The 25419-nt window shown below is 39.3% G+C and overlaps 2 protein-coding genes and 1 long non-coding RNA gene across 5 annotated transcripts in view; 1 reads left to right on the forward strand and 2 right to left on the reverse strand.

Moving 5' to 3' along the window:
- CSPP1 (centrosome and spindle pole associated protein 1) overlaps positions 1 to 6516 on the reverse strand; it is a 97421-nt gene extending 90905 nt beyond the window's left edge. Inside the window, exon 1 of the mRNA XM_074319130.1 lies at positions 6380 to 6516. The gene's annotated coding sequence lies outside the window, so the exon portion shown is untranslated. The remainder of the gene's footprint in view (positions 1 to 6379) is intronic.
- Positions 6517 to 8354: 1838 nt separating this feature from the next.
- On the forward strand, positions 8355 to 20402 carry COPS5 (COP9 signalosome subunit 5). Of its 2 annotated transcripts, none has more exons than XM_019726434.2 (8): positions 8355 to 8638; positions 10933 to 11167; positions 12095 to 12223; positions 12891 to 12956; positions 13452 to 13537; positions 15393 to 15504; positions 18393 to 18541; positions 20164 to 20402. In XM_019726434.2, exons 1-8 carry the CDS (start codon positions 8496 to 8498, stop codon positions 20246 to 20248), a joined length of 1005 nt encoding a protein of 334 aa, XP_019581993.1. In that variant the 5' UTR covers positions 8355 to 8495; the 3' UTR covers positions 20249 to 20402. The 2 variants fall into 2 exon arrangements, with proteins under 2 accessions (XP_019581993.1, XP_019582001.1); XM_019726442.2 differs by having other exon boundaries at positions 8507 to 8646.
- Positions 14394 to 25419, reverse strand: part of LOC141568513 (uncharacterized) — a 60469-nt gene continuing 49443 nt past the window's right edge. Inside the window, exon 5 of one of the 2 annotated variants that reach the window (XR_012491667.1) lies at positions 14394 to 14597. This is a non-coding gene — a long non-coding RNA (uncharacterized LOC141568513). Of the gene's footprint in view, positions 14598 to 20472; positions 22111 to 25419 lie in introns of those variants that run through there. The other variant, XR_012491665.1, reaches the window with a different exon arrangement.

Consider the following 25419-nt stretch of genomic DNA (forward strand, 5'->3'; position numbering starts at 1 on the left):
AATGTATGGAAATACCACATTTTGTTTATCTATTCACCCATTTCTGGACGTTTGGGTGGTTATCATTTTTGCCTATTTATATGAATAATTCTGCTATGAACATTCGTATACCGGTTTTTGTGTGGACATATGTTTTCAATTCTTTTTTATATATACCTAGGAGTGGAACTGCTGAGTCTTCTGTAACTACGTTTAACATTCTGAGGAACTGTTAAGCTATTTCAAGTGTAAAGTGGCTGTACCATTTACATTCCAACCAGCAGTGTTGCAAAAATTAACTCAAAACAGATCATAGACTTAGATGTAAGAGAGAAAATTATACAACTTCTAATAGGAAACATAGAAAAAATATTTGTGATCCTGGCCTAGGCAAAAATTTCTTACATAAGACACAAAAAGCACAAACCATTGATTAAAAACTGATGAAAAATGGATAAACCCTCAAGTGAGGGTTGCAATTTCTACACATCCTCACCAATGCTTGGTTATTTGGTCTTCTGATCTGAGTCATTATGTTGGGTGTGTAGTAGTGTCTCACTGTGGCTTTCCCTTGCATTTCTCTCGTGACTATGATGTGGAGCATCTTTTCATGTGCTTGCCGTCTGTAGAGGGGGCCAAAAAAATGTATACACACTCTAAGAAAGGAAAACTATATTAAAATTGTAATACTCAATTCATACTGATACCAAAAGATGACTACAAGTCCCATTTGACTTCTGCAATTACAAGAGGTACTCAAGGTAGTTACCATCAGCGTCCAGACACTTCTGATGATGGCTAACCACTGCTTCACCAACACTGACCAAAGAGTCCATTTGTATACATTTTTTTTGGCACCCCCAGTATGTAACTGTTGGCAAAATGTATTCAAATCATCTTCCCATTTATTATTGAGCTGTAAGACTTTTTTACATATACATACTAGATACAAGTCCTTTATCAAGCATGATTTGTAGATATTTTCTCCCAGGCTATAGTTTGTTTTTTTACGTTTTCCTGATAATGCCTTCTTTTTTAAGACTTTATTTTTTAGAGCAGTTTTAAGTTCACAGCAAAACTGAAGGGAAGGTACAGATTAACCATATACTCCCTGCTCAGACTCCCCCGCCATCAACCTTCCCCTCAGAGTGGTACATTTGCTACAATCAACGAACCCAAATAGACAGATCATTATCACCCAAAAGTCCACAGTTTACATAAGATGATATTCTGTGGGTTTAGACATATGTATAATGACATGTATCCATTGTAGAATCACACAAAGTAGTTTCACTTCCCTAAAAGTCCCCTATGCTCCACTTATTTATCCTCACCTCCCCTCTAACCCCTAGCAACCACTGCTCTTCTCACTGTCTCCATAGTTTTTTGCCTTTTCCAAAATGTCATATAGTTGTTATCATACAGTGTTGGCTTCTTTGCATTACTAAGGCTTTTCATTGTCTTTTCATAGCTTGATAACTCATTTCTTTTCGGTGCTGAATAATATTCCATTGTCTGGATGGACCACAGTTTATTTATCCATTCCTTCACCTACTGAAGGACATCTTGGTTGTTTCCAGGTTTTGGTAATTATAAATAAAGCTGCTATAAACATCTGCATGACGATGTGTTCTTAAGAGCAAAAGTTTTTCATTTTTATGAAGTCCAATTTATCCATTTTTCATCAATTTTTAATCATTCATGCTTTTTGTGTCATATGGAAGAAATTCTTGCCTAGCCCAAGATCACAAATATTTTCTTCTATGTTTTCTTTTAGAAGTTTTATAGTTCTCTCTCTTATGTCTAAGTCTAAGATGCATTTCAAGTTAAATTTTGCAAATGGCATAAGGTAAGGGTCATCAAGGTTCAGTGTGGATAGTTATTCCAGCACCATTTTTTGGAAAAGACTATCCTTTCCTCAGAGAACTTTTTTAAAAATACATTTTTCAAAAATCCATGAAACTTAGTGACGAATTGGATATGTGGCAAGAAAGGAGCCACTGGTGACCAAAATTTCACATCCTAGTAAAATTGGGAATCCTGAGCAGAAATGTTAGAAGAAGCTGGTAGGTTTGGAAAGGTTTGGTTTAGATATGCTAACTTGGAGCTAGTAAGACAAGCTAACGGAAATTTCCAGCAGATGGAAAGTTCAAGACTCAAATTCCAGGAAGTGGACCACATTAGAAATGTTTATTTACGAGTTAACTATTTGAAAGATAATAGTTGAATCTGGTATATAATATGAACTTCATTCTATTTACTTCCATAAAGAGCACTGATTTTAAACTATGGCTTTAGCAAAATATATTCCAAACCAACAAAAGTTAGTAACAAGTCTCTTTCACTCTGAACTGTCTAACGCCTCCACATAATTCTGTTAACAATTATTAATTTAACATGTTCATTTGGTTGTTTAACCAGACTTTGAAAGACGTCTCCTCTTGAATTTATGGATACTTCAATTTCCCTTTACTACAATAATTTAGCATCAATTAGAAATTCTAGAACTGATTTTACACAACAGTAACCATAATAAAACACACTTTTAAACAATGGTAGTGAGTTAATACATGCCAAAGCTAAACCATGAGATTTATCGGATATAAGTTTATGTTTAATCATTTCTAATTTTGTTCTACTACCTAATCTGATTAGAATATATTCTATTAAACTGAAGAGTCAAAGATACTACCAAGCTTTCTCCTGGCAATGCCCTCCAGACAAAGACCACCAGGAACACTACCATAGTTCAATTAGATGGGTTTATTACTCACAGCATCAAGAGATGCAGCCTTGATGCCCACCAGGGGAACTCTGGAGGATTTTAGTAACAGGGTGTTAGAAAAAACTTACAGGATTTGTGTTTGTGTCAGGTGATTTGGAGGCGGTGGAGCTTTGCTCAGGGCTGAATGCTACCAAGAAGTGAGGGTACTTCTGTGATTGGACAGTTTAGTAAAATCTGATCTACAGGGTGAGGCTAAAGCTGTAACTGGTGGAGGCAGCAGTCACTCATATTAAAGGGGATGTTTGGCATTTTGTGGCTTGGACAACATTCATGTTTTGTCTGTTTGGACACGACATGGAGTAGTGTTGTTTTTCTCTTGATCCATCATGGACACAAAGCAGGCCCATCTGATGTTGATATTCTGTGCTACTGTTTATCTTCCACAGAACACCAGGCTTAAGCAGTTGTCTCAGGCCAGCACCTAGCAACACCAAAGGCTTGGCAGCTTCTAGCTGCCATGGCCACTTTTCTCTTTCTTCCTCTTAAAAGCATTGGACAACTTACGTAAAACAATTTCAACCACAAAATTATTCAAGAATTACTTAGTAAATCAGAGACTGAGTTAATGTGCACAGCCTAAGTACAAAATAGAGTAAGCAGATTTATAATTCAAAAATTAAGGTCCAAAAAACGCCAGCTGAAAGAAACCTAAATGGGATTTTTCATTTTCCTTTACAACGTAAAATTACTCACCACTTTTTTCAAGGTATTACCAGGGTTTGTTTGTTTTTCCCAGTAGCTGTGTACATAGAACATAGATGATAAAGAGTTTTCAGGAAAAGTTTAACTGAAAGACCTGGATTTAAAATCCAATTCCATCACTAATTAACTGTATGTGATTAACCTCAAATATGTTCCTTAACCTCTCTATGCCTCCGTTTCTTCATCTGTCAAATAGAAATATCTACTCCAGAGTTGTCATCAAGAAAAAACGAAATGATGTATATAAAATGTATGGACCACCTGACACTTAGAAATCAATAAATCACAGGTGTTTTATTAATTCTTGTTATATTTTCTTAGTTTTTGTATACATCAGCACTCACCTCTGAAAAAGCCTCCGAAGTACACTGGGATTTAAATCACCAATAGATACTTGCTTGTCATAATCCAAACCAACACTGCTAAATCTTAAACTTAGGCCCTTCATGCTTATCATACAGATAGAAATATAAGCAGACCAGAACATACTCATGCTGCTCAGCCTAAGCAAATCTAAAAAGCAGAGAGACCCCAGAAATAACTGAGTATGCCTGATTCCTTCTCCCAATTTCATCAATCACAAAGAAAGGAGAAAATGTTGCTGCCATCCTTTCCCCCTTTCGAGTGAAGTGCACATGCCCCTTCCACTATGGAAGCAACAGCAATGGAAAATAACTGCCCTCCTAAATCAGGGCTTTGTTCTAGATGCTAGGGAGGTAAAAAGTATAAGATAATCCTTGCCCTTGAATTTGAACACAATAATACCCCTGCCACAGTGGCTCACAGCTTTGCCGGACTGGAGCTCAGGGATTCAGTGTGAGGTGCCTATAAAGATCCAGTGGAGGTATCAAGAAAACAATTTTAAATATGTCTGGAATTCAGAATAGAGCCCAGGCTAGAAAAAAACATTTAGCAGTTTTTAAAATGATTAAAACTATGAGAAGAGGTTGCCTGGCAAAAGAGAGCCTACTATGGGAAAGCAGGACTGATGACAGAATAGCAGAGTGATAAAATATGGGGGTGCAGTGCGGGAGGAGCCTGGGAAAGAGCCTCAGAAGAAAGAGGGCGGGGTGAGGTGAACCAGGGCAAGCTTTCTCATTTCCCACCCATCCAGAGATCTTTCTACCAAATACAAGGTGCTCAGTCTTTTTCACCTGGCTGATGACAACCACATGAGGGACTTATTTCCATGGGCACACCCAAATTTTGAAAACTACTCCTAAAAGTTGCTAACAAGTAAAAACGCCATGTTGCTGGAGGGCAAGAGGGAGGTGGGAGTTAGTAAACAGAGTGTGAATCCGGGCATACCTCGTTTTGTTACACTTTGCTTTACTGCACTTCACAGATGCTGCATTTTTAACAAATTGAAGGCAAGACCCTCCACCAGCAAAAAGATTACAACTGGCTTGATTGGAATAGTCTGGAACAAAACTCACACTATCTGAGGTATGCCTGTATAAAAAAGAACGATTCGTCTGTCAGCACCTGTTAGTACACATCACAAACAGTGACCACAGAGTAGCATACTTTAGATAGCCTTTGGGTAACACAAAATTACCACAATACTTGCTCAAACACCTTTGTGTCCCACTCAGGAAAGCAATCAGAACGTAAGTCAGAATGATGTTAAAAAGGTAATCTGAAATCTGCTCAGTTTGTAACAGTTAAATCGCATTTGTCTGAAAAGTTCACTTGAGAAAAACTGTACTGAAAGCATCCTGTTTCAAATCACCCTATCTAAAACCACCTGCTACCTTCCAGAAGGTCATCTGTACTGCAGGAGACCCCAAACTGCATCTCCGGTAAGCATTTCAGCAGATATTTAACCACCAGAAAAACCAGTGTCCTCCTAGAGAGAAGAATGACATGCAAGAAAAAAAACCAGCATCTTACTGGTTGCCAAGGGATTCCTTTTTGTTTGTCAGCACGATAAACTATTCTCTCACTTAAAATAGAACCTCTCTGAGGATAACTGTCTTTTTACAAACTCATGTTGGTTGCTGGTAGGCTCTTGGATTTTCCGAAGTGTCTGTAAACTGGGTGGTGGTTTGCTTTAGAATTTAGTCTTCCCAGAAATCCAAGCTAAATATCTTAACCCTATAATCTTGAGAGCCACTCTCTCCCGAAAGATGAGACCCGTGGCTAACACTGAAAACTGAATTCAAATCCCAGGTAACAATCCTAAAATCAAGGCAGTTACAAGAGGTTCTAGCTCGAGAAGCCAGGTGGAACCAGGAAAACAGCAGAGTTCATAGGGTTGGGTGATTAAACCAATTTCACCTGCAAAGCAAAGCGCTGGGATCCGCGCCTGGCGCACAAGCCAGTAAACGTTAACCCTTAACCAGCACCAAGGAAGAGGAAAGATGCTCGGAAGGCTTACGGTAACAGCGGAGACCGGCTGATGGGCAGCGAAGGCACCGCTAGTCTGCGCGCTGTAGGTGGCGGCCTCGCTAGAAAGCGTCAACGCGTTGTCAGGCAACCAACCAGGTCTCTACGGCACCCAAGGCGGCTGCAGCTGTGGCCCCGGGAGTCAAGATCGCGTAACCAGGGCACCGCCCCAGGGCCTGCCCGGCAGCCGCGAGACCCCCATCCGCAGGTAAACCCCGCCCCCGGGGACCAGGCACTGCCCCAAGCCGGGCTGCTGCGAGACCCCCACCCGGACCCTGGACAGCGTCCCCGGCCCGGCAGCCACCATACCCCAACCCCAACCCCATAACTCGGACACTGCCCCTAGTCCGGCGGCCACGAGACCTCCCCCCGCAGGGAATCCCTGTAACCCAGACACCGCCGTCAGCCCGGCCGCCGCGAGACCGCCGCCCGTAGGCATGGTCGTACCCTATCCCCGCCCCGGGACAGCCCCTCCCGCCACAGCCCGCCAGGCCGGCTCCCCACCCGCGGCCAGCGAACGCTTACTCGGGAGACTGGGCTCGCGTCCTGGGAGACGCACAGCGCTCTAGCGAGGACCTACAGGATCCCAAGTGGCGGCGGTGGCCGCCTGGCGCGGGCTCCGCCTCTTAAGCCGACCCTCCGCCCGCCCTTAGCCAACGGCCGTGCGCGGCCCCGCCCCTACCGGGCCTCGGGGGAAGGCCGCGCGGCCGGAGGCGCCCCCTGCCGCCCCGGAGGTCGTACAGTCGCCGGCCGCTCGCAGGGCTCTCCCACCTCCAGGTTGGGCACTGCGCCGCCGCCGCCGGGTTCACCTGCCCCGCCTGAGGGCTATTAACTGATAGCAGCCGTTTCCCAGGCTAAATTGTTTCCAGCCCCTCCAAACCCCCCGAGTCCCAGCCGGCCTGGGAACTGTCAGAGTCTGGAAAGAAAAAAAGGGAGGGGTGGGAGTAAGAGAAAAACTGTGGACCTCTCCAGGGTCTTACTCCTCTGGTCAACGTTTTGTCCTGGGCCTTTACTACCAATTTCAACATATTCAGTTCACCCCAATACTAGATGGCCCTGTGCTACCACTAGAAAAGAAATCTCCGTGGAAAGTAGAACTACTAGGAGTCCTTTATCTTAAATTCCTTCGTAAGAGAGTTTTAAAGATAAATTTTCTTCAACTCGAAATCAATTTATCAAAACCGCTTGCAGGGATGTGGATTCTAAAATTCTAATGTTTTTATTTTAACTGTATGCTACACACCGTATTGGGAGTGGGGTGTCCTGCACTCTGAAACTTACAGTGAAAAGAAAAACTTTGAAGTAAACAATATATTACAATGTAATGTAAGTTATAGAAGCACCCACAGACTCTTAGAGATACCGTGGAAGGAATTACCCCAGAGATGAGGAAGAAACATTAAATGGCAGAGATCTTTGAGCTGTGTTTTTAAAGATTAATAGGAGCTCCCGGGCAGAAAAGTTGGGGCGGGGGGAGCATTTGGGGCAATGCTGACCGTATATGCAAAATTCTAAGGGTGACTGAAAAAAGATGAAGCTGGAGAATGATGCTCTCTATTCTATTCTCCCATCTCCCTTTCCCCGACGCCAATAAAAAAAGTATTGAACATCTACGCTCGGTGTCAGGGATAAAACAAGAATCACAGACCTGGTCTCTGTGCTTTAGAAGTTAGAATCCAGTGCGCTGTGGGGGAGAAGAGGGGAAAGAAGAAAACGTAACACAAGCAAATAATTAAACAGCCTATTAACTGTTGTAAGAAAACAACTAGTATGTTGAGATTAATTCGGCCTCGGGGACAGAGGTGGTTTCACGGAGCAATGCTGAAGATTAAAATGTAAACTATAAGAGCTGAGTACTAGACATTTTCATAACACTAATAAGTCATGTTGACGTAAAGTTTTACAAACACGCCAAAGGGCATGATTATAAGAGTCCACGACTTTCGATAGCCTCCTCGGACGCTAGAGAACGCCCCTCTCGTGCCAAACCACCACCAGCCCTTAGGATTTTGCGCAAATGCAGTGATTCGTCTGCAAGTACATTAAGATGCCATGTTTCTTTCTCACCAGCACCCAGAATTACATATATCGAAGTTTTTTTCCGCGGACATCCTTATTTTTCAGTCTTTCAACAAACTATTTCATTTAAGGTACCTACAGCTACCAAAAAAACCAGCTTTTCCCCCAAACCCAGCTGAAGGAGCTACACATTTTTAATATGGCGAAGGTTGAGCCTGCGCAGTACGAACAAAGAAGGCCAACTGCAGTTTCTGGCATAACGATAACATGCCCTTCTTCCGGTGCGGGAGGCTATACCATTCTCATATCCAAGTACTGAGTTTGTCCTAATCCACACATATAATTTTCCAAGCTCATATGCTCTCATTTAAGCCACAAGAAGATTCCTCTGTCTCGAACTGTTATGTAACTGCTATTTATAACGTCTTTTCTCGAAGGGCCCCCTCCGTCCCCGAATGGTCTGTACCCACTTCACTTCCGGTTCTAGGTGTCATGGCTGCCTCGACAGGGTAGTACGGGTTTGCATCTTTGGTGGGGAGGGTCCGAGGCCCACACCCAGAAACCTAGCAAGGGAAAGTTGCGTCTTGATTGTGGAGGCGACGACTTCTCCGGTTCCTCGGCGATGGCGGCGTCCGGGAGTGGTATGGCCCAGAAAACCTGGGAATTGGCCAACAACATGCAGGAAGCCCAGAGTATCGATGAAATCTATAAATACGACAAGAAACAGCAGCAAGAAATCCTGGCGGCGAAGCCCTGGACTAAGGAGTGAGGAGGTCCCTGGCGAGCGCAGGGGAGGGACGGGGTGGCGGGAGTGTAAGAGACCCAGGGGAGTGGGAGCTGAAGGGGATGGAGAGCTTGTTTTTTCATGCACAGGGAGGAGAAAGAATATGCGCCTCAGAAATTTTGGTCTACTTTCTGTACCCTCAAGTAGAGCCTAAGCCCCTCCACTGGGGTTTATTTCGTCTCCCCTTTCTGTGTCTTTAACACGTTTGCCTCAGAAGGATGGAAGAGGAAAAGGCAAGCGGTGATTTGTGTTGTCACTTTTCAACATCCGTATTGTAATATATGCCACACACTCTGCCTTGAACCCTCCCTATCTCGATATACACCTTGTTGGCACCTTCAGCAGATCCCAGACTGGAGGCTGCAGCTGTCTTCAGAAATTGAGCCAGCCCAAGAAATCTCTTAACTTTGAGCCACCTTTTAGAGATCTGTAATCGTTTTCTGACTGCTGGTAATTATTTCAGAAACGCACGAGGGTCTACCCAGTCTCCCAAAATGTTACTTCGCCTGTTTACATGAACTAGAAATTGCATCAATAGAGCTTAAGGCTTTTTGCCCCTTAGCAAAATCCCTGTGTCCATGGCAGTGATGACAACTTGAGTATCCTTCACCCACAGCATTTATCCTTTCCTGAGAGCAGATTTTGTTAGGGAGAGAGTAAGAAGAGCACAATCGAATAGAGAGATAGAGAGTGGTGGTCAGCAACAAAAACCATACTTCATCTGTCTCACAGTTTTTCAGAAGGCAAGCTTTAACTGTCAGTATTCAGATCCAGCCATGTTTATTGAGTGCTTAATATGCGTGAGTACTGACCTAGGAATTTCCATTCCATTTGTCGTTTAATCCTCATGACAACCCAGTTCTGTATTTTCATTCCATTTTTGCAAATAATGTTAGCAAATACGATTAAGTAACTTATTTCATGATCGCACTGAGGCAATAAACTGAGCAACAGACGTAAGATCAAATCTCACTACTGTCACTAATTAGTTGATTGGCCCTTGGAAATTTACTTATCCATGTTCATTTTTTTAATCTGTAAAATGGAAATAAGGCCCATTGGTGATGTCATAAAAATATGTTAAAGGCTCTAGAATGAATGTAGTTAGGGGCATAATAACCGGGTTTTTTGTTTGTTTGTTTTTTGTTTTGTTTTGTTTTTTCTTTTCCCCAGTAAATGGAGGAGCCAAGATTTTTGTTCATGTCTTGACACCAAAACCAGGGCTCCATGTTTTTCAGTTGCGATTGACACCTGTGGTCAAACATCTTAAAAAGGCTTCTCAGAGACACTGACTGACCATTCTGTACAGACTGGTTAGTATGGCTGGTTGTCTGCTTACTCCTGTAGCAGGCTATGCATTTTAGGTTGATGTAGCCTCTTAAATAGTTGGAGATTATCAGCTGTGGTCACTATCTGATTGTGGCTCTAATTATATTCACCCTAGCTGTCTTGGGCTGCATTATTGAGATGGAAAGTGTAATTTTATTCAAGAGTAGTTTAGTTCCATCCACAGGTGACAAACTCTGAAATAGTGATCATAGTAGAACTAAAGCAATTAGGGCTACATTTTTAATTTTGAGGCTGACACTACAAAAAGAAGCCTCACCCTCAACACACTGTTCTTTGAGAGTACTATAAAAGATTAATGCTGATAACACCTAACACTTAAAAACTTTAGTATGTGTCAGGCACTAAGTTAAGCACTTTACATACATTATTTCATTTAGTTTATTTTCTCCTAACAAAACCTCTATGAAATATCCCTATTTGCAGAAGAGGAAACCGAAGCAGTTGTCTCAAGGCCACAGCTAGGACTAGGCAATGCAAGGATTCAAACCTAGGCAGATGGATGTCAGAACCCACATTCTTCACCACTAGGCCAGAAGGTTAGTTAGGCCTGAGAATAGCTGGGCACAGCCATCCAACCAGTCAGAATCAGAGATCTGGTGATTCCAAAATTAATGGAGAACAAGTCTGTTGAACTGGTCATGTAAATACCTCCATTTCACTTGAATAGTATGTTAAAAAATGATTTCATACTTTTCCCTTCCCCCAAAGGGAACTATCTGGCAGCACTATGACATGTTCATCAGTTCTATCCCCCTATAAGAACTCTGTCCTTTTCTACTATCTTTTTTTCTTTCCCACATTTCACACTCTCTCCTCCTTCCATCACTGTAAATTCCTTCAATGCATATTCATGATCTTCACACAAACTCCTTTGAAATTGTACTTTATATAAGAAAGTTCATTACACTGTGCTTTTGTTTTGTAGCCACCATTACTTTAAGTACTGCAAAATCTCCGCGTTGGCTTTACTGAAAATGGTGATGCATGCCAGATCAGGAGGCAACCTGGAAGTGATGGGCTTGATGCTGGGAAAGGTGGACGGTGAAACCATGATCATTATGGACAGTTTTGCTTTGCCTGTAGAGGGCACTGAAACCCGAGTAAATGCTCAGGCTGCTGCCTATGAGTATATGGCAGCATATATAGAAAATGCCAAGCAGGTAAAAATGGTGTTCGATCATGTTTAGTCTGTGCAAGTTAAAGAGTCTCATGGTGACTTTCAAGTTTCTAAACTTGAAACTATCCTCTTTGTGTGAAACTTTATATTTTAAGTTATTGGCAACAATTTCTATATAAAAAATATGATTTTAGCATGGATTTTTTTAAAAAATTAAATACTCAAGAGAGTGTATCTTAAAAGTTCTTATCACAAGAAAAAGAAAATTTGTAACTGTGTGTGGTGATGGATGTTAATTAACACCCACTGTGATCATTTTGCAACATATATCAAATCATTACGTTGTACACTTGAACTATTATAATGTTACATGTCAATTATATCTCAAAATTTTTTTTTAAATTCTAATCAGATGTGTGTTTAAAACTGAAAATTTGGAAATAACCTAAATTTTTCTGAGTATAAAACTGATTAAATAAATTATGGCATAGCCATACAATGAACTGCTAGCCAGCCTTTAAAAAAATAAAAACAGAAAAGCAGCTCTCTGTACATTTACTAATGTGGAACAAACCCCAGAATATTTTGTTCATTGAAAAAAGTGAAGTGTGGAACACTGTATGTACAATGCCATTGTGTGTGTGTTTATCAATCTCCATATGCAAAGAATATCTCTGGAAGATAGGTGTGTAAGCATCTGGGTATAGTGGTGACATCTGGGCTGAGAAACTGAATGGTTGAGGGGAAAGAAGTGGGAAGGGGACTGAAGAACTTTACAGGACTTGTGTCTTGTTAATTTTGTGCTCTGGGCATGAATTATCTACTCAAAACAATTTTTACCTTGAAAGCAGCGTACACTGTGAACTATTCTGCATACTATTTTACCCTAATACTATGTAAACAGACAAACAATAAGTGTCTCTAAGATTGAACAGGAACCTCAAGCTCCCATACCCTCTTCATTTGTCAGGTTGGCCGCCTTGAAAATGCAATTGGCTGGTACCATAGCCACCCTGGCTATGGCTGCTGGCTCTCTGGGATTGATGTTAGTACTCAGATGCTCAATCAGCAGTTCCAGGAACCATTCGTAGCCGTGGTGGTAAGTATTTTTACAACCAGTTTTAATTAAGTTCTTCCTAAAGATTTACCAGAGCAAGTATACAGAGAAATACAAACTGTGTGGTAAGAGCAAGGCTCTGGTGTCATATACCTAGGTTTGAATCTGAATTCCACCACTTAGCAGCTGGGACTTTGAACAAGGTACTTAACCTCTCTGTGTCTCTTCCCCTACTCTGTGAGGTGAGGGTGATCACAGCACCTGTGTCTCAGTCCCTGGCACACAGTAGGCATTCAGTCAGTGTTAACTGAGTAAATCAGGAATTGCTGGAGCACCTCTTGCTATGTTCAGTGTACTAGACACAATCCACGTTACTGTGAGGAAGGTAGAAATTTTTCTTCTATTAAAAGGACAAAAACTTGAAAAAGAGACCAGTAAATCTTCAAATATTCTTAAATCGTATAATAACAAGATCTAACCTCTAAATTAATCAGGAGACATTTCTGTACTTACCTACTTTATTGAACTTTTATGGCTTTTTAGTTTGGTTATTTTTTTTCCTATAATTTGGTTCTTTTAATTAGTGTGTGTTTGGGTTTGTGTGTGTGGTGTGTTATATGTACATGTGTATTTCTAGGTTTACAATGTCTAAACAAATGGAAGTATATAACGATTTTAGAATCAGATACTAAATATGTCTTTCTTGTAGATTGACCCAACAAGAACAATATCTGCAGGGAAAGTGAATCTTGGAGCCTTCAGGACATACCCAAAGGTAATAATTGTTAAAATTATAAATCTGTGTAATTCTTTTAATTCCAAATATTTGACTTATTTTTAAAGATATGGTTAGTATCTTGTTTTGTCCTAAAACAATTTAATACTTTTCACAAATTAGCAGTCAAATTGTCCTTAGCAAAAGACAATACATTTGTTCTACATGTTGTTAATTTTACTAGAAAAGCAGTCTTTGTTATTCAGTTTCTATATGCCCTTGGTGATATCTAAAATAGATATTAGCACAAGTGTACGTCACCTAAGGACAAGAAAAATGAATCTATAAGCCAAATCCAGTCTTTAGCCACCAAGTGGGGCTGAGGGAGGATATAAGCAAAATAACTTCTTATTTACTTATTGAACATTGAATACTTATGTTGAATATTTAGCTCCCCATAATTAATGTTTCTGTAAATAGAAAGCTACATATAAAACATACGTTTTTACTCTTTTTTTTTTTTTTAAACCTTCTATTTTCTTCATTTTTATTTAGGGCTACAAACCTCCTGATGAAGGACCTTCTGAGTACCAGACTATCCCACTTAATAAAATAGAAGACTTTGGTGTACACTGCAAACAGTAAGTAATTTCAAAATGTATCTGATGCCGAAATCATCATAAAAAGATCATTCAGTCCAAGCCCCTTACAGATGAGAAAAAAGGTTCAGACAAAATATATTTCATAATATTTTAAAATAATAGTAAGAATATATAAATTTTGAATAATGTTTGGATTTTTATTAATAATTGTTTAAATCTAATATGTTATTTGCGTTTCACACAACCATAAGCATTTTATCAATGTACAAGATACTTGGCCTGTTAATGAAATGAACAGTTGAAAGAAGTTGCATTCAGGGCCAGCCTGACACGAGCACGTCTGCCACCTTCAAAGTACCCAAATTCCACTGAGCAAAAATTCTTCTTAAATGTTTTCACTTCACAAGTTAAAGAAACCCTATTAAAAACCACTGAATCTGTGTACTTCTTTAGTGACTCTGATGGTATGTGAATTACATCTCAAGTTTTAAATATGTTAAATCAATGAGGAGTGTTTTTCTACCGTCTGAAATATATCTTACAACCTGTCTTCTCACCTGGCCCTAAACCCCTGCATCTGGAGCCCGAACCTAAGCACTAGCCTTCTATCTAGCCTCCCAGCTTCTGCCCTTCACCCCTTACCACTCACCAGCTATGTGGCTTTGAGCAGGGTCTTTACTCTCTAAATCTGTTTCTCTGTACAATGGGATAATAACTCCTTCCTTGTGTGGTTGGAGGGAAGATTAAATGAGAGTGTATGTAGAGCACCCAGGACAGAAGAGGAGCTCACATTTCACTGGCTGTGTCTTTTCCGTCTTCAGATACGCACCAGTATCTTGATCTTGAAAAGGCCTTCACTTAATCCAAGGTCTTTACGTTCTTCCTCTTTTTCATTCATTCACTCCTGCATTCGGTCAGCAAGCAGGTGGTGGTGTGCGCCTGTGTCCGTCCTGCACCACTGCCCTGAGCCGCAGCCCGTCTTTTTCACACCTGCCCCGCTGCACTGGCACCCTTTGTGGCGTCCTTGCCTCCAGGCGCTCCGCTAACACGTCCTGCCATGGCCAGCTTCCTGAGGCACCTCTGCGGCCTTATCACTGTGCTGTCAAATACCTCCCATGAGTCCCAAGTACCCAGAAGATAAAAGTTTACATTTCTCAGCTTTTTATGTAATGTTCTCTACCAATAAGACCCCGACATAGCTTTCTAGGTTTCTCCCACGTAATTCTTCTCCTCTTGCTCACCTGTCCTGGTAAACTGATTGGCTTATTATTCCTTTCATGGCTTTCTTTTTGTGAGTTGATGCTCTCAGCCTAATGCCCTCCTTGCTCTCAGCATATCCACACCGTGGGCTCACGTAAGGGTTACTCTAAATCCTGCCTTCTCATGGGGGTTCTCAGGCAGTTCCATCAACACTAAGAGTACTCATTATCCCTAACAGTTAATTGGTAGGTGATTCGCTTTAATATATGCATTACGTTATAGCATCACTTATTGTTAGTCAACGTATGTCATTAACTTTTTGGGATTCATACCACATCTACGTAAATGGTAAACTCCTTTACCTTAAGGTAAAGAAGTCCCTTGTGTTTCTTTGTGTCCATTCATGTACAGAACCTAGTGAGATATTTAAATATTTACTACTTTAAAAAATATATATTTTCCAGACATTTAACCAAATATTTCTTGCTATCCCTGATTATAAACTAGGTACCTTTGGAAGCATTGGTAATTTTTTTAGGTGCTTTAAGGACCTACTTTAAAGTTTACTTTTCCAAAAAGCGTAGGTCCTAATTAGGAGATATAAAATGTAATTCACTAAAACTTGGCTATAACTTTTATATGATATAGTTGAATATGTTTTCTACTTACTAAATTTGTGCTTTTGTTTTCATAGATATTATGCCTTAGAAGTCTCATATTTTAAATCCTCTTTGGATCGCAAATTGCTTGAACTTTTGTGGAATAAATACTGGGTGAATACACTGAGTTCCTCTAGTTTGCTTACTGTAAGTACTGTACTTGCAAGGGATGCATTTGAATTTTATCTAAGCTGCATGAGTTGTTTAATATACGAACTCTTTTTTATTGAAGGGACTGTACCTGACTTGGCTAAGACAGCAGGGCTGGGGTCAGATTCTGGTAGTAGGCCAAGCAAAGATGTGTCGTGGACCACTGAGACCAAGTCTAAATGGCAAACATAGTAGCAAAATGAGGGTGAGATCTGCCCCTGCCTTAGAGACTTACAGAGAGAAAAGCACAAATCCTGATTTGTGTTGTGTCAGGTATTTCAGGTAGGACTCTGGTTACAAGGGGCAGAAGACCCAACCAAACTGGCTTAAGCAAACAAGAGAATCATGTAAGCTACAAAATCCAGGAGCAGGGCTCAGTTCAGCCTCAGCTAAGCTTGCATTCAAACAATATTATGAGGTCTTGGTCCTTTTCTCAGCTTTGAATTCATGTCAGTTGGCTTCAGTTTTAGATTTCATGTCAAAGCAAGATGGCAGCATTAGCTTCAGACCTCCGAGCCCCTAAGTTTCACATTCAGAAGAGAAGATCAGGGCGTGCGCACACACACTCACACACACACACAGAGACACTTCCAGGCAAAGCCTCATTGTGTCTGAGCTTGCGTAGGTCACATGCCCATCCATAAACCTGATCTGGGCCGATGGAATGAACACCATGAGTGGTGGGCCAAGGCCAGGTGTTTCACTACTGGGCTGGGGTACAGGAAACTCTTTCAGGAGCACAGGGACTGAGAAGAGGGAAGGAGCTGCCCCAGAAGGAAATCAGATTATCATTATCTTAGTGCAGCAGATGGCAGGGAGGGAAGAAAAACAATCACTGAATATATTTTCCAATATATCATTAAAGCCTAACATACTTAGAAGGATATTTATTTAACAAGTTTCTATCTATTCTATCTAGAGCTTAGCCAGAAACAGTAGACCACTTCACATAGTACAATGCAGCAATGGTTAGAACCACAGCATTTGGAATAAAATTAACTCTATTCAAAACAACTCTGCCATTTTTGTAGCTGTGTGTGACCTTCACAAAGTTATTCAGTGTGACTGAGAGCTTTTCTTGGGCTCAATGATAATAGTACCTACATCATTAAGTATATTGAGAATTAAGTGAAATACTTCACATAGAGCAGTTACCAAAATGCCTGGCATATAATAAAGCCTCAATAAATTATTTTTTGTTATTATTTGGTTCATTGTATTCAGGGGAATACATATTTACTATGACTTTAAAAGTTATTTTCTGATTTTAAGAAATTAGTTCCCTATATTTATTCTCTGTGTGTTTGAAATGTAATTGACATCATTTTATTACATTTTAATAGTATAATTGTTTTTGCCATCCTGTTTTTCATTGCTTGAAGTAAATCTTCCAAATATGAAGTGGTCTATAAACCTTAGGGTTTTCTCCAAATTGGGGGTCGGGGGCATGTATTGGTGTCCTAAACCATTTAGATCCAGACAAAGTGAATGTAATTGCATCTTTAAAATATATCTTAAGTTTATAAAATCATTGGGAAAGCTGGTAGCATTTTAAAGGGCTCTCTGTAGTAACTTTGATGACGGCAAATAACTCTTCATGTTTGCTGATTGAACTGTGTTTGTTGTACATTGTCTTACACACCGAGCAGTGGAACAACTAATTGTTGCCAAGTTGTGTATTTAATCTTCATTTTCTTCTATTGAAGATACAGGAAAGAAACGGAATATGTACTTCACAACTCATCTTTAAAACATTTTTTGTTTGTTTTACGCTTCTCTTTTATTAGGAAACATTAAACAACAACAACAACAACAACAAAAAAACGCAAAAAAAAAAGCGAATAGCCACACCTCTCAGTAACAAAGATCATTGCTTTGTGTTCTCAGGGATAATAGGTTAAGCACCTCACAAAGACAATTAATTCTCCCAATAGGGTTTAAGGGTGGGGCCTGTGATGGGGAAAGGAGCTTAGGTCTCCAGCCTCAGACCTGGAGGAGAGGGACATAATTGTTTTGTATTTTAGACACATTTTCAAAAAGATGTCCCATAAAAATCTTTTTTTAAATATTATCGTAAAGTATATATGTATGTAACTACTAAAGTTTTTCTTTTTAAAAAGTATGAAACAGACAAAACAGTATATAGATATATTCCAGCAGTATATAGGTATATATAGGTGTGCATATGGGCATCCAGCATATATTTAATACTCTGCAGTATAACTGTGGTTATAGTTAGGTGGAGGAATTGCATGTGTTTCTTCTTTATATTGCTTACATTTTCCAAATTTCTTCCAATAACAATTTTATAAACAGGAAAGCTAAAATAATGTTATTTTTAAAACATTGTCATGGTACTAATTCTGGATGTTTAACAAGAAGAAATAACAAATTTAGCTAACAATTTATTAAGCCTTTACAATGTGCCTTGGTCAGTGCTACAAGCTTTATATATGTTACTTAATCTTCACAAGAGTGTAAGGTAGCAATTCCCACCTCCCTCCCCATGTTTTTCAGAAGCCTTAAAGGCACAGAGGAGCTCTCTCACGGGCTCCCAACTGCTCTGCAGCAGAAGCAGAACCTGGACCCAGATCTGGCAAAGGCTCTCCTTGTAACAAACATTAGATTTCAGCAGTCAGAAGGAAAAATTTCCAATTTAATCTGGAAATTATAAAAGGGGGACAACTCTGCGCTTGCACTGCTTAAACTCTGGAGTCAGTTTTTGCTAGTTTAATTTGACTTCTTAATTCATTGACTATTCACTTAGGTTTCATAGTGGAATTCTTTGTAAATGAAATGTTCTACATAAAGGAAATTAGTTTACCTTAAAATTGTCGAATGGTTGGTTTGTATCATGTACTGACACAGTACCGTTTTCCCCACAGAACGCAGACTATACCACTGGTCAGGTCTTTGATTTGTCTGAAAAATTAGAACAGTCAGAAGCCCAGCTGGGACGGGGGAGTTTCATGTTGGGTTTAGAGACACACGACCGAAAGTCAGAAGACAAACTTGCCAAAGCTACGCGAGACAGGTAAGAGCCTCTCTTTGTTTTGGGATTTGCAAATAACAGTAGGATTCAAATTCCTTATGGTTTGACTTACTTATAACTTAGAATGGTACCCGAAGTTCTTGGGACCCATAAGAGTTATCACATGCATGTTTTAACTTTGAAAATTTAGAAGATATTAGGTAAGAACACTAAAGGCTTAAAGGGCTGGGTAACGTTATAAAATACTCCCAGTCACTTTTTCTAGGTTCAGCTGTAACAAAGAAAACCCGTCAGTCACTGGATCTTTGGGGGGGTGGAGGGTGGGGAACTTTGGCAAAAGAATGTCCTAATCTATTCTAACTTAATTGCCTTCTGAGGGATTAAAGTAGGAGTTCTTAAATTTATCAAATTTCAAGTTTTTATAAAGTTTTAAATCCCTAAATGTCATAGCAATGATTGTATCTCTCTTGTAATTCTTTTGAAACTATTCTTTGTACAGTAATTTTTAGTATCCCAAATTTCACTACCAAGATTTGTTAGGAACAAATTCAGGATATGTTCTCTGATGACTTGGGAAATAATTATGTGGCTCTTCAGATGCATACAGGCCTGGGAAGACTACGTACATAACATACTTTCACAAACAATTGAATTTTAACGTGATAATTAGGGACAGAGCAAGGGAAAACTATGTTGACATCTGTATAAACTGAAACCTTAGTATCCATTAAAAAAAAACAGACTGGTGGGGAGGAAAGAGAAGGGAGGAGGGAAGATGAAGCGTGTTAGGAGCAGAAGCCCTCTTGGGTTAGAATTACCTCATTCCTTTCTCCACAGGTTTTCAAAAGGTACAGGTAGACCTGGCAGCCTGCATAAAAATTACAGTTTCCTTGACACTAGGTCTTATTTTTGGTAATTGCCCTGAATGTGAGTTTTTGCTCTTCTGTCTGTGATTTGTAATTTTATCTACGTTTACATCTCAATTTCTTATGAAGCAAAAAATGTCATTGTGGGAATGCCCCCAGTTATATAAGTAAAGTAGGAAGGACAAAAGTAACAGGACAGAAGTAGAGAATTTTCTCTTTTTTGCGTAACTTTACAAGAATTGCATCTCTTCTGAGTATTGGGTTGTTACCGTTTTTTTGCTTTTTATTTTTTTATCAATTCTAAAATCGAACTCTTTCACCCCCTAACCTAATTTTGATTTTTAATTATTTGGAGGAGGTTTGTGAATTTTTTTTTCCAGGAAAAAAGTATAGGATTCTTTAAAATCATTTTTTAAGTTAATCTAAGTAATAAATAATAAGGAGTAACAGATTCTAATGTATTATTGGAATCAATATGAGTTATATATAATTTCAGTCACCTTTGAAATAGAACTTTTCCCAAAGCTGCTGACAAGTAACAAAATTAACTTAAAAATTATATCAAATTTTACATGGTCATTCCTTGTGAAGGTGCTAGTAAGTAGTGAAGACATGGAGAAGGCTAAAAATCACAAGAGTAAACTATAAATTGGTGTGGTTTGTGGAATGTGAATAGAACTGAAAATCATTGGGGGGGGTGCAAGGATGGAAATTGTGGGGGGCGGGCTTGCATGTTTGAAACAGTTTTCAGTTCGGTTCTTGTGACATTATGTGATGTGGTGTTTTTTTTCTTTTCAGCTGTAAAACTACCATAGAAGCTATCCATGGATTGATGTCTCAGGTTATTAAGGATAAACTGTTTAATCAAATTAACATCTCCTAAACCATCACTAAGTAGTACTTTTGCCTGCAAGCCAGTATGTGAAAAATACTCGAGTAACACATTAAAACCAGGTACCAAAAATCTGTTAGAAGTATAAGGTGCTCTGAAGTGTCCTGAACATTAACATCCTGTAATAAAACTCTTTAAAATGAAATTGTTCTTTCATTTTTTGTGTGTGGGAGGGGTTACAATATTTTTCTAGTGTCTTTTAATGTTCTTGAAGATGAGGGAAAGAAATATTTATTAGAACCTTTCTATTTTTTAGAGTCTTGCCTATCTAGTCAAAGAATTTCAGCATTTCACTTGCCATACTGATTATCGCCCACTTTGCAATGTGCCTTATACATTAAGTCCTCATTTAACATCATTGATAGGTTCTTGGAACTGCAGCAAAATGACGTATAACGAACCTGATTTTACCACAGGCTAATTGATATAAACAAGAGTAAAGTTCCCACAGCGTCTCATCAACATTTTAATGAAACAACATTGAATGAAACAGTGTTATTCGAGTACCTGCCGTATCTTCTTTTGCCAATCCATTAGTAAAAATATATAATTCAACATGGCATTTTTTGTGCTCCTATGAAACACTGACTAAACCACACCATAAATTATGATCGTGAAAATCAAATAATTTATTTGAGACAGAGCCTAGCACAGGGTATCTAGTCAGTCAGATATTCACTAAGTGTCTTTGCTGAACCAGGCCCAGTTTTACTCTCTGGAGATATTCTGAACAAGACAGACATGGCCACTGTCCTCACACAACTTGCCATGGAGGCTAAAGCTAAGTAAACAAGAACCTAAATGTATTGCTATGAAGGGAGAAATAAGTGCTGGGAGCTCGGGAAACACGCCAGAGGAGTTACTCAGGTAGGCGTCCAGAAGGAAGTGCCTGACGTGAAGCTGAAATTTGAAAGACAGGAGAACAAGCCAGAAAGTATACTGGGGAGGCAATGACTTACAAGCAGAGAGGACAGCAGCGTGGAAGGTCAGCAGCAGGGAGCGAGAACTTACTATTGACCTTCGGAATTGAGATTCACTTAGACTCGAGTGTCGGCTGAATGTGGGGAGTAGCGAGAGACGACTAACAGGAAGATGGGGAAAATCCTGCAGGGGCCTGTTGGACCATCCTCCCAGTGACGGGGAACTAGTCTTAAACGGCAGAAATGTGCTGGATGGATGTTTCTAGAGTACTCTATTCAGAGAGGGGTTGAGGGCTGGATGAGAGCAGGTGACGTGACCTGTGGGACACAGTGAGAAGAGGGCCCAAGAAAACAAATTGTAAAATGGCAGAGGAAGAGGAGACCACAGGAGCAGAGAAGTAAGAACACTTGAAGAAGTGATTTACCAGTGACTTGACATGCTGCCAAGAGGTCAAGGAAAACAGCTTAAAAGTTTTCCATTAGATTTAGCAACGAGGAAGTCTGCTAAGATGAGGAAGCCAATTAACATTAGTATCCAAGTACTTTCTCAGACACTGATGATGCTATATTAGCATTTCGGTCTAGTTTTAAATAAAAAGCAGCACCCCCAGTTGCAGATGGCTCAACCTGACCTCCATGTTTGTGCCCTTTTAAAAAAATCATGACTGACCCCAACAGGCAGCCAAAATCTGTGTTTACTGCCACAGCCCCAGTGACACCAACACATTGAATCATTTAGGACACTGACGAGCTCTTTGACGTTTCTTTGGCAGACGTGATGGAATGCTTAAGATTTTGACATGAAAGAGGAGTCATGGAAATCACCAAGAAAACACTGGCATTTTTCATTCCAAGATTAGAATACAGTTGTCCACATTTAACTTGACATTGGTGAGCGAATCAATTAAGACATCTTGGTGTGATGGAAAATGCCTATGATAACAACAGAGAGAATTACCAGGAAAAGCAAGCTTTTCAGTCCTAACCTCATTGGGCTCATTTTGATAAGTCTCAGTATTTCAGTTGTGATGCTTACACAATCAGAAGAATTTGTCGGCTCACCTAGCTCCACAGAGTCCAGAATCAAACATGGTTCAGGTACAGTGGGATTAAGCTTCCTACCATGGTTCTCAGCTTTGCCCTCCACGTCTTGACTTAAACCTAAAGCTGATTCACCCAAACTGGCTGCACATCACACCATCCAGTTAGGGTGAAAGAGCTGCTTACAACTGTCAAAACAGGCTCCCACTTCACTCTGATTGGTCTAACTTGAGTTGTGAGCCCACCCTTGGGATTATATATACTGACTGCTTTAGACCAAATAAAGGCCACCCCTGGAGTCAATAATATCCAAAATACATAACTGCAACACACTGAGAGGTGAAATGGATAATACAGAGACAATCAACAATGTCCCCTCTATCCCCTCTACTCATTGGTCCAGCCCAGGCAAAAGTAGCCCCAGAAAGGAGCATTTGTGTTTTATTGTAAATGCAGTTACTTTATTTCGAAAGCAAGATCCTTTACAAGTATTTTTAAAGTGCATCTTCAAGTGTTAATGTATTGTCATGATCACTTTTGGTATAAGTGCTCCAATTTACATTATTGAGTTTTTAGGAAATCAGCGTTCAATTTGCAGCCATCATTCAAAAACTAATGTATTGGGGTTACCTTTTCCTGCAAAGTATTATCTTACAGCCGCCTTGAGCTATTCAGGAGCTGAAAAGGCCATTTTCTAAATGAAGTCTGTTTTTTGTTCAGTTTCAACTTTTTTCAGAGATAATTTCTCAAGCTCTTTGGTGATAATATACAGGAAATGTCAATCGTCATGAAAAACTTGATCCCAATGCCCAAGTAATAAAACGAGCCAGAAGCACAGGCTAAAGAAGAGATGGAGAGAGGTCAGTGGATATAGAATGGGGACTGGGACCAGTCCAGGGTACAGCGAGATCCCAGAATCAAGGGTGTTCCAAATTTCCCCGATTGTTTTAATATCCCAAGGTCCAAGTTCCAAACAATTCAACATTAACTTAGATATAATTGAGAATGTAGACATTTAGTACCATTTTTTAGGTTCCGTTGTCCAGTTATATGAGCACTAAATTCTACGTGCTTTATTTGTTGATTAACAATAAAACACTACACACGTTATTTTCAAATCAGTTGTACAGCCAAGAACAAAGAGCCAACAGGAAGAGAAACCATTTGGGATCCATTGTTTCTTAATTTGGAAAATCAGCTCTAAAACCAAACATCACGTGCGTGCTTCATTTGAGGGATCTAGCCTGAAGACTGTTGTCGCAAATTAGTATGACTACCTACTTAGTATGCAGGATTTTGAAAAATCACTGCATTGCACAATAGAATAATAAACTGCCCATAGTACGGCCACTTGAAAATAAACACAGACAGGCAGAAGCATTAGTAACTTTACAATGAAGCAGAGAAACTGTTTGGGAGTTGGAGTCCTACAGATTGCAGAGGTTCAGTTTCCAAAAACCGTCTGAGAGTGATGAGGTACAGATGCAGAAGTCATGCGTGCAGAGAAGAGTTCATTTATATTGCTAAGTCTGCACTGTGTCCACGTGTAGCTGAATAAACTGAACTGAACACAGACTGTTGAGTTCCAAGGTTTCTTTCTATATTTCTGGATTGTTTTAACTCCAAAGACACATACATTGGTGAGCAATGTGGGGGGCTTTTCTGTTCCAAGGGGGCTGTTGTAGAAGATAGGAAAATGTACTACACAGAATAATGGCTCTTTTTTTGCTCATCCTTATAATATTAAAGATAATTAATGAAAGATTTAAAGAAAGATGGTTATGTTCAAATTATGATCAGGTAATTATTTCACTTACTGTTTAATAATCGATGTGTCTATGTCACTGAGTTTGCAAAATACGAGTTAGGAAATTGAAAATCTGATTGTGCATTCTCTCGTTTTGGCCTATTTTCAATACAAGTTCCAACTGCAAATAAATATACCTTTTGGGGGCAAAAATGCTAGTTTAAGGACTTCAGGTAACTTCTGAAGTAATCAGTTTGTAAGTTTCTAAAGGTTACTAAACCTTTTATCCAAATATTAGTAGAAGAAATACCATTCATCTTTATAAATATCAAGTTATGATTACTTATTTTAGAAAACTAATAACATGAAATGCAGGTCAACTGTAACCAGATTGGCATACTTAAACTTTTGATCTCAAAAATCAGAATATTACAAAAATGAAATAAGGAACTCTTGTCATTTCAGGTCAAATTTGGGAGGAAACAGCTCAAATCATAGCTTGATAACTAACACCAATGATTAATTGCTTTTTCAACATGTGGATTATCTTGGTGCCAAAAATTATGGAGCGATTGCCTAACAAATTGGAGAGTCCCTGATGTCAGTACTCATATTTTCTTTGGATTATACTAAGCAATTATGCTAAACTTTCTAATGACTGAGTAAAATGGTATTCTGCCTTAGGGCACATTTTGATGAACTACAGTTGTACATTTCATAACCTAAGAGGCGTATGCAAAAAGAAGTGTATTGTCTAAGAATAGAGATCTGTAATCTTTATGTTAGATTTTAGAAGATTATAAATATCCATCATATAACTATGAATATGTTTACCATTATCAGTCATTACTTTAAACTACTTACCTTCCTTCCTGAAAAATTAGTTGGTATAAGCTTGTCTCCAAATGAATGCTTAATTTAAATGATTCATTTTGTTCCTAGAATTTACTACATCATACTCCATCTTCATATTCAACTTATTATTATTATTATTATTATTATTGATGACGATACTAAATAAGTCCTTTAAAACATGCATGTGTTTAGCTTTGATATTTCACTTCAATTCCTATGTAATCCACCTATCATTTCTGCATATGATTCCAGTAAACTTGAGCTTATTATCTGAAGATTCTGGGCTTAAATAAAGTAACACAAAATAAACTAAAGAAATTAATTTATAATCTTATATATGAGGACACACCACGTTGAATAATTACAACCATCTAAAATGTTCTATAGCTTCAGAGAAGTTAACGTATATGCCACTGATGTGAGAATTATACATTAACATCACTTTTTAAGAGATTATTTTTAAACTTTCTGACTAGTCTTAATATTTAAGGTAAAACACTATATCACTTAAAACTAAGGAACTATGAACTACAGAAATGGTAATTCATTCAGACAGATATCAACATTACAGGCTTTTAATTATCCCCAGATCTAAAAAT

The sequence above is a fragment of the Rhinolophus sinicus genome, linkage group LG14, assembly GCF_036562045.2.
Source record: "Rhinolophus sinicus isolate RSC01 linkage group LG14, ASM3656204v1, whole genome shotgun sequence".
Taxonomy (NCBI): domain Eukaryota; kingdom Metazoa; phylum Chordata; class Mammalia; order Chiroptera; family Rhinolophidae; genus Rhinolophus; species Rhinolophus sinicus.

Bases quoted from the DNA above. Each gene is read 5' to 3' on its own strand.
- COPS5 (XM_019726434.2), top strand. From the start codon at position 8,496: ATGGCGGCGTCCGGGAGTGGTATGGCCCAGAAAACCTGGGAATTGGCC. The intron at 11,168-12,094 runs GTAAAAATGGTG...TTCATTTGTCAG, and splicing joins ATATAGAAAATGCCAAGCAG to GTTGGCCGCCTTGAAAATGC. The intron at 13,538-15,392 runs GTAAGTAATTTC...TTGTTTTCATAG, and splicing joins TTTGGTGTACACTGCAAACA to ATATTATGCCTTAGAAGTCT.